This window comes from Dermacentor variabilis, chromosome 3, assembly GCF_050947875.1.
Source record: "Dermacentor variabilis isolate Ectoservices chromosome 3, ASM5094787v1, whole genome shotgun sequence".
Classification (NCBI taxonomy): Eukaryota; Metazoa; Arthropoda; class Arachnida; order Ixodida; family Ixodidae; genus Dermacentor; species Dermacentor variabilis.
Window position 1 is genome coordinate 221058551 of NC_134570.1, and position 16927 is coordinate 221075477.

Consider the following 16927-nt stretch of genomic DNA (forward strand, 5'->3'; position numbering starts at 1 on the left):
CTACTTATTTTGCGCAACGGATTTATGAGAAACTTCAATGTAAACTACTAACATACTCTGCAGGGCTTGGAAAGCCAAAGTACCCAAAAAAGTAAATGCGACAAGAAATAATGCTGCAGTACAGGTACCAATCATACTTTATTCAAACGAACCTTTACGGCATTACGGCACTCCACTGCCCACTGCCGCTATTCCCGCCAGCTGGCGCAAACTTTAAAAAAAGTCGGTAAGTTTCTTTTGGACCTTGTTTGATCCGTGAACCAAGAGCTTTCACTCGAGTTGGGCAACGTCGAAAAGGAGGTCTTCTATGGCGTCGCATGAACAGATGAAGTTCCGGATGCCGTCTATGTGCTGTAGCATCTCGGTGAACGTGGTAGGCATGGCATCTGTGGAGTCATCGTTGTCCTCGTCCGAAGTCGCAGCGGTGTCGGCACTAGGCAAAGCCTCCTCGATGGCGTCATCCAGCGACACCTCGCCGCAGATCGCAACGTTGTCGTCGGCCTCCATGTACTCGGCGAAGGTCGTGGTGAGGCTTAAACCCTCGAAATTGTTGTCGCCAAAGCCTGCATCGGCCTCGAGCGACATTGAGGTTGTTGCGTCCCCAGCAGAGGAAGCAGTCTCTTACTTAAAGCCACAGTGCTTGAACGAGTTAGCGATTGTGCTTCACAACACTGCATTCCACGAACTGGCAATAAAATGCATGCCGTCGAGCACAGTGGTCTTTTTTTCTGACTTGCTGCGCTCCATAGCCGCCAGACAACGCTGCACTAACCGCTTCCGGTACCCTTGCTTGACGCACTTAATGATGCCAGCATCCAGCAGCTGCAGGCGGCTTGTGCAGTTGGGTGGGAAAAAAAACAACCTTTATGTTCCTCAGGCTGGACGTATTGGGTGGGTGGCACGGTGCATTCTCCACGAAAAGCATTATTTTCCTCGCCTTAGCACCCATTTTGTTATCCAGCTGCTGCAAAAAATTGCTGAAGAGCGAAGATGTCATCCACGCCTTTTTGTTGAAGTTGTAACTGCACGGCAGGGTCTTCAAGTTCTTAAAGCACCGCGGCTTTGCAAACTTTCCAACAACGAGCTCGGGCAGCCTCTCGGAACTGTCCTCGTTAGCACAGAATGGTGCCGTCAAATGCTCTTTATTATGCTTGCCACCATGACAGCCGTCACTCTTAAATGCAAGGGTTTGCTCGGGCTGCATATGGTAAAAAGTACCGCTCTCATTGGCGTTGAAAACGTCACAGGGCTTGTATGCAGCAATCATCTCCGGCAGCGACTGCACCCACTCGTTCCCCGTCGAAACGTCCACGGAAGTGCTTTCTCCGCTGGAGCGGCTGTACACAATCCTGTTTCGTTTTTTAAAGTGATCCAGCCACCCGTTCAATGCCTGAAAGTTGTCGATGCCCAGATGCAATGCCACAAGGTCCGCCTTTTCTTTTAGAATGGCACCGCCAACATTGATCGCAGAGCTCCATGCTTGATGCAGCCATTTGACGAGAACTTTTTCTAACTTCTCATGCTGTCCTTGTTTTGCCGCTTTCCACTCGAGCCCGAACTTGTTGGCATTCTGCAATATCACCGCTTTATTTGCCAGAATCATCTTAAGCAAAGATTCGGGTATCTCGAGGTCCCGGGCAATGCTGGCTTTCGTGGCTCCAAGCCACTTTTCCGCTTCCTCAATAATATTCATCTTATCGCCGAGCGACAGAACTGTCAAACTGACAGAACTTGAAACCTCCGCTCAACACTGGTCGCTATGATTACGATGACGAACACACGAGATAAACCTAGGCCTCTCCGCGCTACTTTGTTGGCGATCTGCTGCTGGGAAACTGGAAGGAGAGAAACGCTTCCCCAACATGACGAGAGGAGGCGACACCAAGAAGAGAGGGAGAAAGTGATTGTGGAGAAGAAAAGGCACCATTTCAGCACAGCAGGCGTTGCGGGCGGCTGCTGGTGGGGGAGAGAAAAACGAACAATGAGACGAGGCAGGGAAGAAAGCTGCGCTGGAGCGAACCGGTTGAGCGGTGTCCAGCGCTCCGCATGCGGACAGATGGAGCGAGGAAAGAAACTGATGGCACTTTCCTTTCGTCCACCGTTCCGTCCCGCGCTTCGTGAGGGTCGTCGTATGATACGGGTCAGGTGTAAAATTGCGTCGGATAACCGGGGTTTTTAATGCATTGCTACTATGGGGACTTCGCCGGGATTCCACTGTATATATATTTCTTGCACTTGAATAAACTTTGTGTGACCTCGAAGGATTGAGCGCTGAAGTGACGGCATTATATGAGTATATACAAGACTTCATAGTAGGAGAGAGTTCAATTGCACAGGCTGAGTCTTCTCGGTATTGTAATAATCCTTCGTGTAGTTGTTGCATACTTGGCTATCACCAATACTGCTTCACCCTTCCGGCGAAACTGCAGCCTCTCTGTCTCTTTTTTTTTTTTTCTGTGAGTCCAAGTATAAAAGCTACTGCGCATGATTCTAGTTGATTCGGATTTCGAGTGAATCCGGCTTGGCCTCATTTCGATTAGTGAGTCAATTATACAGTGTTCCCTAACTAGCATGCAGCAAAACTTAAATAGCAGTTGCGTTATTTGAAGAAAACCTAGTGCATATTGTTTCCAGTACAGTGGAGTAGCCGCCAGTAATTCTTTTGTTACCGAGATTTAATTTGGTAATTGCAATTAATTGAGCAACTTGAGAAGTACTGTCCTAATTTTCATAGTGTCAATGAAGCATTTGTAGGCACCCAAAATGACACCTAACTGCGGTGTTTTCAGCGACGTACTAATTGCTTACTACTTTTTTCTGACTGGCAAAGAAACCTCACGAAGTATGAAAAATACCACATGACTGCACTCCCACCCGTATCATAAAGCAGTGCCCTTAAATAAGCTAATTGCATACAAATGCATTGGCTGTCGTAAACCCAAAGAGACAGCGCATCACCTTGATAATGGTACGGTAGGAGCCCAAACAGCAGGTTTCATGGCTTCGCAGCTACTCCTTCCTCTCTACGTCACACTTATTGGCCGTCTCTCAAGGCCGATTTACAACGTTGATAACAAAAGCGCCTTTATAATGTGGCCGAAGCGCCACTCTGACCATGCATGAAACGCGAAAAGCAATGTAATAGCCATAGAATGTTTCAAAATCCCGGCATTGCTCGCACCTCATCGAAAGAGTGCACGCGAAGCTGCATTTTGTGCCACAAACTTGCTTGTGACCAAAGCCAAATTAAAGTGACCGTTTTATTTTTCATGAAAGTGTATACGTGCTGTAAAAACAGTTGCATGTCAAAAAACAAAAGCGAAATAAACATACCAGGAAGTGATCAAAGTGTAGAGAAAATGCAAAACCAGTGCGTTCAAGAAAGTAAATATACCACTTCTAAATCAGCCGAATTGGCAATCAGAATGTCTGCACACAAAAAAAAAGCATCAGATTTCAGTGTGTCCTTATTATCTATGAATTCGTAAGCTTCGTTGAACACCAGCTGCTGTCTAGAGGATGTGTTCGAATAGGTCTCCTTTTGCAGCTATGCAGTACTGTTTCCGTTTTATCACATCTTCAGTGGCTTCCTTTATGACCAACGCCGGAATTGACTTAAAGCAGACATCCATTATCCTTACCTTGAACTAATCTGATGTCTTTCTCAATCATGTAAGCACAATTTTTCACATAACCCCAAAGAAAGAAATCGAGTGGAGAGAGGTCAGGTGACCTAGCCGGCTGATTTTACAGGCCTGTGCCTTCCAATCTATTGCGCACGAAAAATCACGTCGAGCTGGTTTCGTGCTTGGCTGCTGCTGTGAGCGGGTGCCATACCTTGCTGATACCACAGAAGTGGAAGACGTGACAGCGGGACTTCGCTGAGAAACTTATCCACCACTCCTTCAAGGATTTCGTTCACGTAACGCTGTCCAGTCAGTGTGTGATCGAAGAAGGTGGGACCGATTATAGCACTGGCCTAAATTTCGAACCACACATTGAGCCACACTGGTACTGGTACCGATTGCACTTAACCCAGCATGGATTGGAGTCCCTTCAATGGTGTGCATTATGCAAATTTACTTAGGCGCTTCTGCGAAGGCTTCATCTGTGCACATTACAGTCGACTCCCGATAATTCGAAGCCGCTTAATTGGAATTTTCGGTTAATTAGAAGTGAAGTGCTGGTCCGGTCAGTTTTGCATGTAATCCTATAGAAGAAATCGCTCGATAATTCGAAGTCCTCATCCAGTAATATTGTTTAATTGGAAGTTAATTTTCAGCCGGGATCCTCGAGGTGACCGTCATTCTTTGGTAGAATGTGCAATTTTTCAAGTGTTGCAACAGTTCCGTGCTCCGCGTTGGTGTCATCGCCACCGCAGCCGCCCGCAACGCCATCCTTCTTGGAGCGGCGCGATTATTCATTGCTACGGCCTCCGCGATCAGCTTTGGCCACGCGAGTGCCATAGGTGCATGCAGCGCTGCATACTGGCAGTGGCGAGATTGTGCAAGATTAGTCTTGCAGCGTGCGCAGCGTATGTCGAGGCGTGTGTTGGTCGAGCGCCTTTGTGCGGGAAGCTCGTAGGCTAGGTTGTTCCACGAGTGATTCGGAATTGACTGTACCTAGTCGCGCAGTTTATAGCCATTGCAAACCGTGGCTCTTATCGCACGCTCGACCTGGCAACGAAAGTCGAGGTTTTGAAGGAAGTTGAGAAGGGAGGTGCCACCAAACAAGACATAGCGCGGAAGTACGGGATCAAGCCGAACACGCTCTCTAACTACATCAAGAGCAAGCGCACAATAATGGATGCATTTGAGAACAACAAGTTCAAGACTTCTCGGAAGCGAATGCGCACCGGCGCTTACCCAGAGTTGGAGAAAGCTCTGCTGGTTTGGATTAGGGAGGCCAGGAGCAACAAACTTCCTCTCAGTGGCGACATCGTTACGATGAAAGCCCTAACGCTTGCAGCAATGTTGGGAATCGATGACTTCGTTTCATCAGATGGATGGCTGACGCGCTTTAAAGATCGCCATGACCTGGTTTTCAAGAGCGTGTGTGGTGAAAAGGCATCCGTTAACCAGGAAACATGCGCCACGTGGAAGGACGGAAAGCTGCGTGAATATCTCGCCGAATACAGACCGGAAGACATCTTCAATGCAGATGAGACTGCACTCTTCTATCGGCTTCTACCAGAGAAGACTCTGACATTCAAGGACGACGACTGTGCTGGGGGCAAACACAGCAAGGAGAGAGTGTCGGTGCTGATTGCGGCAAACATGACTGGCACGGAACGATGTCGGTTACTCGTGATCGGGAAAGCCGCGAAGCCAAGATGTTTTAAAGGCGTGAAGACGCTCCCTGTGGACTATGAGGCGAACAAAAAAGCGTGGATGACGGCCGAAATCTTCAAGAGCTGGATAAGCAAATTGGACCGCAAGTTTGCTGCTTTGAACCGCAAGGTGTTGTTCCTTGTCGATCACTGTAGTGCTCACGTGAATGTGCCAGCCTTGAGTGCAATACGCCTCGCATTTTTGCCTGCAAACACAACGGCTGTTTTGCAGCCAATGGACCAAGGCATCATCAAGAATGTTAGTCCTGTACAGGCGGCACCTCCTCGAGCGCATGATTTTGTGTATGGATAGCTCCACAAAGTACGAGGTGAGCCTGCTTAGTGCCATCCACATGTTGGCGCGAGCATGGGATCGTGTGAAGCAAGAAACAATCGCAAACTGCTTCAGGGCTTGCGGTTTTGTGGCAGCTTCTTCGGAGAATGCCTCTGAAATTTCAACGGAGGAAGCGTCAACAAGCGAGCTTAACGGCACTGATTTTGGTGATGCTCTCGGGCACGTCAATTTTGAAGATTACGTCGCCGTAGACAAGGCGGTCGAAACGTGCTGTGTGCTGACGGATAGCGAAATTGTAGAGATTATTCGGCCCCAGGAAGCGACCCAGGAAAGCGACGATGACGTTGAAGGCGAGCCGCAACCTAAGGCTGCCGATGTAGCTGCGGGCCTTGCTCTTGCGGAGCGCTTCTTTGCCGCTGAAGGTAACATGGAAGAAGGGTTCCGCCACATCTACAGCCTGCAGAACTTGCTTTCAGCAGCGCGATTCGGCAAGAAGCAAAGCAAGATGACCAACTATTTTCCTTAGAGAAAATACTCGATTTCGCCACAAATAAAGTGCTGTTTTTTGTGTTTTGTGCTTAATTGGAAGCTCGTTTAATTCGAAGTTTTTTGCGGTCCCCGTGAACTTCGTATTAACGGGAGTCGACTGTATGTTGCTCAAAAAATCCAGTGACTCATCGGCTTTTGTGAGGAGCAAATTCGACAAACCTAGAAGATTCTATGGGTCCCTATCTTCCAAGCATTGCTGCTGGTTAAGGTGGTAACGGGTAAAAGGACATCATTTAGAATCCTCCAAACTGATGACTTGGAAATTGTTACCTGGGCAGCCACGTCTCGCACGCTAGCATGACAGTTTGAGGCCATTAATGCTAGATCATCCGTGCGTAGGCTAGGATTCAAACGATGGAGTCCTCCGCCGCTGTTTCTTGAAGCTGCCGGTTTTTCTCAGGTTTTCATAATTTCTGATGATAGTCGAAATTTGGTCTACCACAACACTTCCATGACTGATGTATATATTTGCGGCCTTCCTCTTGTTGCCATTTGCAGATCCCAAGGGAAGGATCATGTTTACCTTGTGCTCACTAGAAAAAGACATGGAGACTGGGATGAAACAAAACGCATCTTTAAGCCTCTGCACTGACGTTGTCGATTCACTTTTGTAATGATAGGTTTTGTGGCAAAAAAAAAGAAAGGAAAGCATCCGTGCACTTTATCTACACTAAGGCAACAGCAATCACAAGTTGTTTCCAGCTAACACCAAACGCGACGTGTTACTTCGGCCGGGGCATGGCAGATAAGGCCTTAGCTCAATCACAATGTTTTTCTTTATTTCCGTTATTTCTTCCTGGATAACTCAGAGGGAGCATGTTCAAGGGTGCTGCTTTATGATGCGGGTGGGAGCGCAGTCACGTGGTATTCTCCATATCTTGCAGGGTTTATTTATTTATTGTAAAATCTTGGTATGCAATTAGTACGTCGCTGAAAATAGCGCAGTTAGGTGTCCCTTGGCTGTAGCTACAAATGCCACACTCACACTTTGATAATTAGGATATGTCTCAAGTTAGATAATTAATTACAATTACCTGATTAAATCTCAGGAACGAAAAACATACTGGCAGCTTCTCTACTGTGCTGTAAACAATATGCACTAAGTTTTCTTCGAGTAACGCATTGCTCTTTTTTAAATCTTGGTGCATGATAGTTAATTAGGACACCACGTATATATTTATGACCTTTGCATGCAAATGACGATGTCTCCATTCCTAATAAATGTGGTAAATTATTAGAAAAGCTTCTTCTTCATGAATCGTTAGCATTGCTGACTGAAAAGAGAAGCAATAATAAGACACACAACATTCACGTGCATTTCACATGCCATTGATAAGAGACTCTACCAAAGGGGTCACTGAAGTCTATAGTTTTTTTTCATGGTCAAAAAAGCACACAAAGCAATCTGAAACATGGTGAACATAAAGCAACATATTCATTCTCTATGCACAGGTTATCTATACCATTAAAAATAATTTTTAATTGGCTACCTCGATCTCTTTCAAAAGTATGATAAACTTTGTCCTGTGTGTATTCTTAAATATATTGTGTATGTGCATGGTGTTTACAGTATAAATTTAAAACAATGTCGAAGTGAGAAAATATGGATGAGGCAGCCGTCACTAGTGCTTCTAATGCATGTGTCCTCCTATTGTCAGGATTTGCAGAAATAAAGTGACCTGCTGTGGTAGCTTTGTGGCTATAGTGTTGGGCTGCTAAGCACAAGATCGCAGGATCGAATACCGGCCACGGCGGCCGCATTTCGATGAAGGTAAAATGCGAAAACACCCGTGTACTTAGATTTAGGTGCATGTTAAATTACCCCAGGTGGTTCAAATTTCCAGAGTCCCCCACTACAGCATGCCTCATAATCAGATTGTGGTTCTGGTACGTAAAACCCCATAATTTTTTTTTTTGCAGAAATAAAGCGAAAGTATGAATTGAAAGCTGTTTACATCTGTACCAACGATGAAGCTATTAGCCCCAGTAAAGTTTTAAGTGAAAACCTCGAGGAAAGTCAAAAGAAACCTCAAATGATGTGGGTGACAATGCTCTGGTAATGGCACTTTATGTGTGGGGGGGGGAGGGGGCTTCGGTGTCTAAACACCGGAGGGGGCTCGGGCCCTAGAGCCCCCCCTGTAGTCAGCACCTATGGTCAGCTCCTAACTGGAAGCTTACCATTATCGTTGAAAAGGAAGGTGTACAATCAGTGCATTTTACCGGTGCTGCCGTATGGGGCAGAGACTTGGAGACTGACAAAGAAGCTTAAGAGCAAGTTAGGGACCGCGCAAAGAGCGATGGAATGAAGAATGCTAGGCATAACATTAAGAGACAGAAAGAGAACGATTTGGATCGGAGAGCAAATGGGTATAGCCGATATTCTAATTTAATATAAGAGAAAAAAAAATGCCGCTGGGCAGGTCATGTAATGTGCAGGTTAGATAACCAATGGACCATTAGGGTTACAGAATGGGTGCCAAGAGAATGGAAGTACAGTAGAGGACGGCAGAAGACTAGGTGTTGCGATGAAATTAGGAAATTTGCGGGTGCTAGTTGGAATCGGTTGGCGCAGGACAGCGGTAATTGGAAATCACAGGGAGAGGCCTTCGTCCTGCATTGGACATAAATATAGGCTGATGATGATGATGGTGATGATGATATTGGGTGGAGTCGCCTATAACTTAGGTGACGGTGCTGAAGGCTAAGCCAGGGTAAGAGCTGGCACAGCATTCAAAATTTCGAGTAGCTCCAAAAAGATTGACTGGCTACTTCATTTGCATCGAATCTAGTTTGTTCATTTCAACATTGCAATCAATTTTGTTAGGAATCTCCCATTTATCATGCAGTCAAGGAAAACTTCTTTTGACTTCAAGATAGCGGAGATCAGGCCCTGCAGTATATGGAAACAAGCAGAGGCATCCTCTTACTTCTCACCGAGATTGCTTGCAAGATAACAGCCTCCTCAAGCGATAAAGCCTTCCATTTAGTATCACTACTCGTACCTTAGGAGGCTAGGACATTACCAGCAGGGAGCATTAGCTGCCACCTAAACACCAAATCAGGCGGGTGTTGGCACAAGACACACGGAGAATACGGAACTGTACTGCAAAGAATGTGCTGATAAGTAGGTGTGCCCCTACTCCTTCTGCTCATCGTCACACTCGGCAGATAACCTCACAGATCGAGCACATGCTGCCAGATCTCGGAGGCCTTGGCGAACTGCTTTGCAGGCCGCTCTTTCACACGTGGTCCTCGATTTGAAAGGTGCGTTCACAGAGAAACTCATGTAATTCAACTATTTGATCACTGGCGTGTGCAGTAGTTTAGATTTATTGCCTTGGTCTTCGTTCACTGTAGCAGTAAAATAGTGTTGTATTGAAATAAGGAATAAACATGCTTTAGTATACAGTCAAACCTGTTTATAATGAACTCGATAGTTCCACAAAGAGCGGTTGTTACATCAGTAGTTCGTTATATATAGACTCACCCTTAAATACACTCAGAAGTTAACCACACGGATGCTGGCATCATTGGTTAAGACCAAACTACATGTGCACATGCTGATGCACGAAAGCTCGCACCCACGCACCTCACATATGCACATAGTGCAGGACAGGTCATACATGTCAAAGCCCAGCGCAGGCATAGATATCTAACGTTTACGCAGGCTAAGAAATAGCGTTGTCCAACATGGGGGGGGGGGGGGGGCACCCATGGCTCCCACTTCAGCATGAATTCTTGTGATGGCTACATTCTCACTCATGTTGATAACCAGGAACTATTAAAATGGGCTCTTGCTTTCTCTAAACTCAGCTGAAACGTTAGTTATGAGCGCATAGCGTGTCCAATTTGTGAGATCCTTCTGCAGTTCCAACGCCCGTAGGCCTAACGAGATGCATCTGCGTAGCAACAACCCGATTATGGGGGTTAGATGTGGAGGTTTGCCGACCAACCCATGGAGAAAGACATACATGACCGACCCGTCTGGAGCGTAGTTTGCCACTTCTCCACATTGACGCAAAAGTGTAGCTGCACTCAGTACAACACTCTTAGTGGCGCATGTCGTCTGGTACTTGTGACAGATGGCACGCACCAAATAAAGCACGTAGAGTGAAAAACTCTCATCTGTATCTCATCTCATCAGCTACAGCTTCTCATCTGTAAGTAGATACAGGTCTCTGTTATTGCGTGTTTGCAAGTTGCTAAGATATGTTGAAGCTTCTATGATGAAAAGGTGAACGGCATGTTTAGTGAAAGCTCATCTCCGTTAGTAAATAAGTGAAATCCACACCAAATAGTTGCGGTATTTCTGCTCCAGAGATCAACAGGCACACTTATTTATTTGTTCTGAAATGTAAATCACGGGAGCCTAAAGCAGCATTGCTGTCAGCGCCATCATGAGCAGCAGCGGACACTACTTGTGGATGAAGAGCGCTTTTAGGAACAGTTCTTCAAGGGTGATTTCACCTATTTTGTGAACTTAGAAATGCTTACTAAGGATGCAGCAATATGGTGCTGCTGCTCATGTCTATAATATGATGCCCGAGACAATAAGAAATTTTTTGGGACTGTGATCACACAACGTCACCATGACCACAAGGGTGGCAGTTAGGTCTAGTCGGTGTTTCGTGGTCTAATAAGTTTAAAGCGTGAAAGAATTAGGGACGACAAGAAACACAGACAATGTGGTTTTACGCAATAAACACAGTTGGAAGTTAGCTCTTGTCTGTATTTCCTTTCCTTTCCTCCCATCTTCATTAGCACTTTAAACTTATTACACTGGCGCCACAAACCCTCGGAGGGATAAGAGGAACAAGCTGCGACTGAACCCTGCGCAAATTACGATGTCAAGATTTCTGTGCCGGCACTTGCGGAGCTTGTCATCGCGTACGTGTTGCATTGTGCTCGGTCACTGGATCTGGAAGTGGAAGGTTCCACGGCTGCTGCATTTTCTCTTCGAGAGTTTATAACATCACGCTCAATAAAGCTCCCTTGCGTTTGCGTTCCCATGTGTTAAACTAAAGGACTTGAAGGGATACACACCAAAACGTCCCACATGTACGTAAGGCGAGAAACGCTATTCTAAAACTATCTTCTCCAGACAAATATTGGTGCTCTGGCTACCTCACAAAAATATGAAACTGTGTCTACCAAGGCGAAAATGTGAGGCAAGTGGACGCGTGCTGGTGCACATCTTGCAGATCCAAACCGCCATCACTCTCAAGACGCGCAAATGCAAGCAGCGTGGGCGCAAGCTTTCACATGTCGCTAAGCATACATGTAGTTTGGCCTTTACAATTCGGCAGCACTTTGGTCGAACAACTAGATTTTCATTGTCCTTTTTGATCTTGGTGTTCTCTCCTAGCGGCACACTTCCATTAGAAACGCCCATCTAAAGAATGTAATGTGGCGGCGTATAGCTCTTTCAAAACGACGCCCGGTTCCAATCACCCGTCATTTTGAAAGTGCAGCATAGCTACCATTTTCATTCGAGAGCTTGTGGTATTTTATTACCGGCGGAATGTGACCGTATTGTACACAAGAGGGCAATGTGTTCTAGTTGGCCGTAAGCACAAACTTCGGAAACTACTGCTTCATGCCATCACGCTGTGAATGTCTTGGACCTCGTGGTTTTGGCATTACAACTTGTGGGGTTCTCAACTGTGCTCTTGGGACAAAGGAACGACAACACAGTAGTGCAAACAATCACAAGGGCATTTATTGCACCTTTCATAGACTAAGGCCTGCTAGCCGAGTTGCTATACACAAACTTGTCGATGGGCACGCAACAAATCGTGGAAGTTCGACTCACCGTGACCGGATAACGAGCGAATGTGTTCGCCCTATGCTGGACACCAACACCTGGTCGTTCGTGTGTACCGTCATGCGAACGGTGGCGCATTCGAACGAGGCTCGCGAGACGGTCTCGCAGAAGCATGGATCGGCGCACGCGCGGAACGTCCGCGCCACTTGCCGACCTCGAAGCAAAGAGCAAAAGCCTTCTTTCCGCGCCCAAGTAACCCCGCTGTTAGGTGGCGTTAGCAGAGCCACACTCGCGCCATCTCTCGCGATGCGCTTCAACCACACCATCTGCCGCGGGCATCAAGCCACGCGGCGAAGCCGGATTACAGGAGACCGGAACTATGCGGGAAAACAACCAATCGAGGGACGCGGGAGAGTCGCGCGTCCCCACAAACTGCATGTCACCCACACAAGAACCATAAAATTACATTATCTTTGTCACTTTGTGCAAAAGAAAAATACGATGTTCAAAAGGTAAAACATCACCGTGAAAAGTTATTGCCAATCGGCAACGCTAAATGAAGCATCGCCGAGCCGCGACCTCCCGGTAGCGGCACAGTAACCGCCGATCCTTTGCAACATTGCATGACGGCAGTGCGTGGTGCAGTGTTCTCCCCGACTCGGGCTGCGTCGATAAGAATACGTGAGCGGCCATTGTTCTCACGGTGTAAGGACATTGATGATCGTTCCAAATCGTTGAAATAGGAGTAATAAGTATGATGTCACACAGACAGTTGCGCGAGAGTGCCACTGTCGTGCCATCCTATATAGCACGGGCTCTTGGGCCCGCCTCACGGCACCATGCTGTTCGTGCTGCTGCATTCCTCCGCCCTGGGGGCATGCCTTGAAAGCATGTGACCTTCTTCGCGGCAAATACGGACCACTCGCTTGCTCGTATTGAAGGCCGTATCAGCGGGACTGTAGGGGGCCTGCACTTCCATGCTTTGGTATGCCCTCGCTTTTCCCCAATTTGGTTTGAAGCATTCATTGCATCATTACAGCAAATTAAAGAAATGTTCACAGGGTGTCTACCAACCGGGAAAACCGGGAATTCTCAGGGATTTTGAGTAGTCTGGAAAAGGTCAGGGAAAACTCAAGGAATTTGGGCCTCTATCAGGGACAATTAGCGGCAATCTTATTGGAAGGGTTGAAAGTCGCGGTAATGCTGGCTCGAGCAGCAGACAGGAATCGCAGTGAATCGTCTTTGACGCCTGTCGTCGGCTGGATGAGTTGCCAGTGTGCAGTCAACGACCGACTTTCCGGATTCCCGATAATTTGGACGGCTTCGCGGCACCGCCACGTACCCCACAGAGACAACGTATCAGAACGTGTGAAATTTCGCACGCAAGAACCCTTCGCCGTCCGATTTTCCGGACGTTTTGCCGTGACCGCAGGTCCGAAACGGCAATAATCAAAGGCACCACCGCTGCCGTTTTGATTACTTCGCCACCTCGTACCGGCACTCTCGCACGCAGATCCGCTGGCAGCCGTTGCCACCACTGCGGCAACGCTAGGCCTAGCTGCTTCGACGTTCGCTATGAAGCTTCTTGCCGTTTAGGTGCCGAGTTTTTTATTGAAAGAATTAGCTGCTGTCAGCAATGGCACGGACTCCGCTTTTGTGGTCCTCGCGATTGGCTTAGAAACTTAGAAAACACGGTGCGTTGCATAATGCCCGGTCCCGAAAGTCAGCTTCGCCTCTGTACAGAAATGTTACATGGTGAAGCATGCGCAAAAGCGTTGCAGTGAAGCATAACAAGCGTGGGAAAGGGCTATTGCCACGGAAAACAGTATGTATTCCTTAATTATGCACACGTGCACCCGTTATTTCCTGTCACAGTACGAGCGCCGATATGCCTAATATGTGTACCGACAGTCCTTCAGAGCGTTTTCGAACGTGCCTGTGGCGGTTTGAGCCCCTAAGGGCAGTAAATGACATGCATTTATCTTTTTCCAACTGGCCGATTTTTCGAACGTTTTCGCGACCCCTAGGGAGTTCTAAAAATCGGCCGTAGACTGTGCAACTGACCAAAATGCTTCAAATGGTCATTGGGGCAAACGAGTGGCAGAAGGAGGACAAGAACAAAAATGATGTGCGCATTGAGGAATAAACGGGAAAGGAAGCTTGCTGCCGCCGTTTTGAAGGAGCTTGAGCTCAAAAACCAAAGTTTTGACTAATGCCGTGATGCAGGTGTCCCGCATCTAAACCAAAATAAACTCTTTAAAGCATTGAAACACAACACTCAGGCGTCGTGCGCGGGCTGAAGGTATGTCAGGACAGTTGAGGTTGACTTATGAGCGGTTGAGAGAAAATCCCAATTGTGATAGAGTTCGGGCCTCATACCACTGGGCTTGCTATCAGTTGATAAAATAAGAAATAGCTCATATTCGAATATATTTGCTTCTATGTGCGTCTCCTTTTTATTCGTATTTGTGAATGTCCGACTTATTCGCAATTTTTTTCGAAGACACTTTATTTGCTGTGCATTTTACTAACCCCTGCCTTCTATTCTCTTTTTGAATAACATAAACACTACTCCTTAGTATTCAAATTGGATTAAGTCGCTTTTTAATTTTTTTCATGTGCTTACTCGAGAGTGACAGCATCAGGCGATATGGTTTCAGCCTGTCTTGACATAAAACATAGTTCTGCATCACTCAGGGAAATGGGCAAAGGCACTCAGGGAAAACCTGGAAAACTCAGGGAATTTGGAAATGTCAACTTGGTAGACACCCTGATTCATTACATCTGGAAGCAGTTTCAAAAATAGCAGAGTAGGAAAATTTTAAACGCACACAAGTGATGTAATTGTCATACTGATTGACCCTTATATTTGGGACCGTTATAAGGGGGTTCGACTGTATGAAGGTTAAAAATACATGTTCTATGGGCATAATGTTGTTAAAAGTTAAGAGTATTTTGTTACATTGAGGATAGTATATCGAAGTTTAACTGTAGTGCTTCTTTTTTTTTTGAGTACTACAAGTTAGGACCATGACAACATGACGGCCGTATAGGGCGTGCATACCCTGATCTTACTCATGCTGTTGCATGGTGCTGTTTGACTTCGCTAAAATAGCAGCTTGGGCTTGTTGGTTTTCCATCCTGGTGTTAAGAGGAAGCTTTAGCTCGGGCCCAACTCCGACGCGGCCTATTCAAATACATGTAAAAATGCAAAAACGTTTTTCTGAGATAACCCCTGGACCGATTTTGATGAAATTTGTTGCATTTGAGAGAGTAAGATAAATGCTAGTGACTGTTGGAAGCAGAATTTTGATTTAGGGCTTGAACTTTGTTAGAAAGATTTTCAAAAATTCAGAAGTTTGAAAAAAATAGAAGCACGAAGTTTACAAGCTAATAGCTCTGCATCAAGAACAGATATCGCGGTTCTGTAAACGGCATCCATTAGATCATTCAAAGCGGACAAATATTATATGTCATTTTACATCTTACGTGAATTTGTTACATTCTTTACGAAGGTTCTGCAAAAGTTGTAATTACATATTACTACATTTTTTGAGATTCATGTGTAACATATCAATTTTGTCCGCTTTAGATGTGCTATCAGATACAATTCACAGAATTGCGATATCATTTTTTCTTGTTGAGTTACAGAGTTGTAAACTTGATAGTTTCGTTTTCTGAAAATTTGCAATTTTTGACAATTTTTTATAAAATATTGACGGCCTAACTCAAAAATTCGAAACCAACAGTCACCAGATTTTAAGTTTTTCTTTTAAATGCAGCAAACCCAGTCAAATTTAGTGCAGTGGTTGCTGAGAAAAACGAATTCTCCTTTTACATGTATTTAGATAGGAGCACCCGAGCTAAAGCTTCCTCTTAACAGCGCAAAACGTAGATGGGGCACAAGACGAGGAGATGACACCACAAGCACTGACTTTCAACGTTTATTTGAAAGAAACACGGCTTCTTATACTTTTGCCCACACGTGTCACAGACACGTCATTGTACATAATGTGAAACATGCACTTTTTTGCACTCAAGATAGTGATTGTACGTGCAAAAGCTCCAGTAATTTTTTTGTTAGTAACAAGAACAGCATGCTAACACGTTGGTTACGAAGTCTGGCAATCTCGGCTGCCTCAATTATCTCCTGAACCAGCTGGTCATTGTGTTTTTTCTGCACTTCACAGCGTCTGAATTCTGTGGCACAAGCTTCGTCGTCTCGTGTCCCGTCTGCATTTTGCGCTGTTAACACCAGGCTGTTGGACTTGTCTCATAAATATGACCCCTGTTCTTCTTGTAACAATGTATTTTAATGCATTCCACTACACTGCTGTTCATGAGTGCCCCAGTTTCCCCATGCCTCACTCTGTGTCTGTGTGCTTTGTCAGGTGATTCCGATGCTGCCACGACTGCTGTGTGACAACCTGTGCAGCCTGCACCCAGGCGAGGACAAGCTGACCGTGTCGGTGGTCTGGACTCTGACTTCCGACGGTCGGGTGCTGAGCGAGTGGTTTGGCCGCTCCATCATCCGGTCGTGCTGCAAGCTGAGCTACGAGCACGCACAGGTGAAGCTCAAGGGATGGCCCACTGCACATTTTCTTCATTGCATTTATTTACTTTACAATTCCTTAAAGGCCCATTGAAGAGCCTTGAGTAAGGGGATAACATTTTATACGGGGCAAGAAGTTCAACACAAAATACAGTGGTAACAAATGTACTTGCAAAGTTTAAAAACAAGTACACAGTGAAACGCCATAACAAAATATTAGAAGTGCTGCGCATGCAAGTTACTGCGAAATGTCTTGTCGTTCTATGCGGATGCCATGTGTAGCAGAAGACCATGTGCACTAGCGCCAGGCAGTGTGTACACGTTAATTGCTTGTGTATACTGGTTATGCATTTGAAGCTGGGCACCTCCTGATGCATTTCCTCATAAGCAATCTGCTTCGCCACTGTGGCATCCGCATCAACAAGTTCAAGTGTAAAC

At 46.1% G+C, this 16927-nt stretch overlaps 1 protein-coding gene across 3 annotated transcripts in view; it reads left to right on the top strand.

Annotated features, from left to right (window-relative positions):
- Window positions 1–16927, top strand: part of LOC142576651 (DIS3-like exonuclease 2) — a 318054-nt gene that overhangs the window by 243927 nt on the left and 57200 nt on the right. For all 3 annotated transcript variants that reach the window (XM_075686870.1, XM_075686871.1, XM_075686872.1), the window contains one exon: window positions 16329–16505. In XM_075686870.1, the coding sequence (XP_075542985.1) occupies window positions 16329–16505 (177 nt within the window). The remainder of the gene's footprint in view (window positions 1–16328; window positions 16506–16927) is intronic.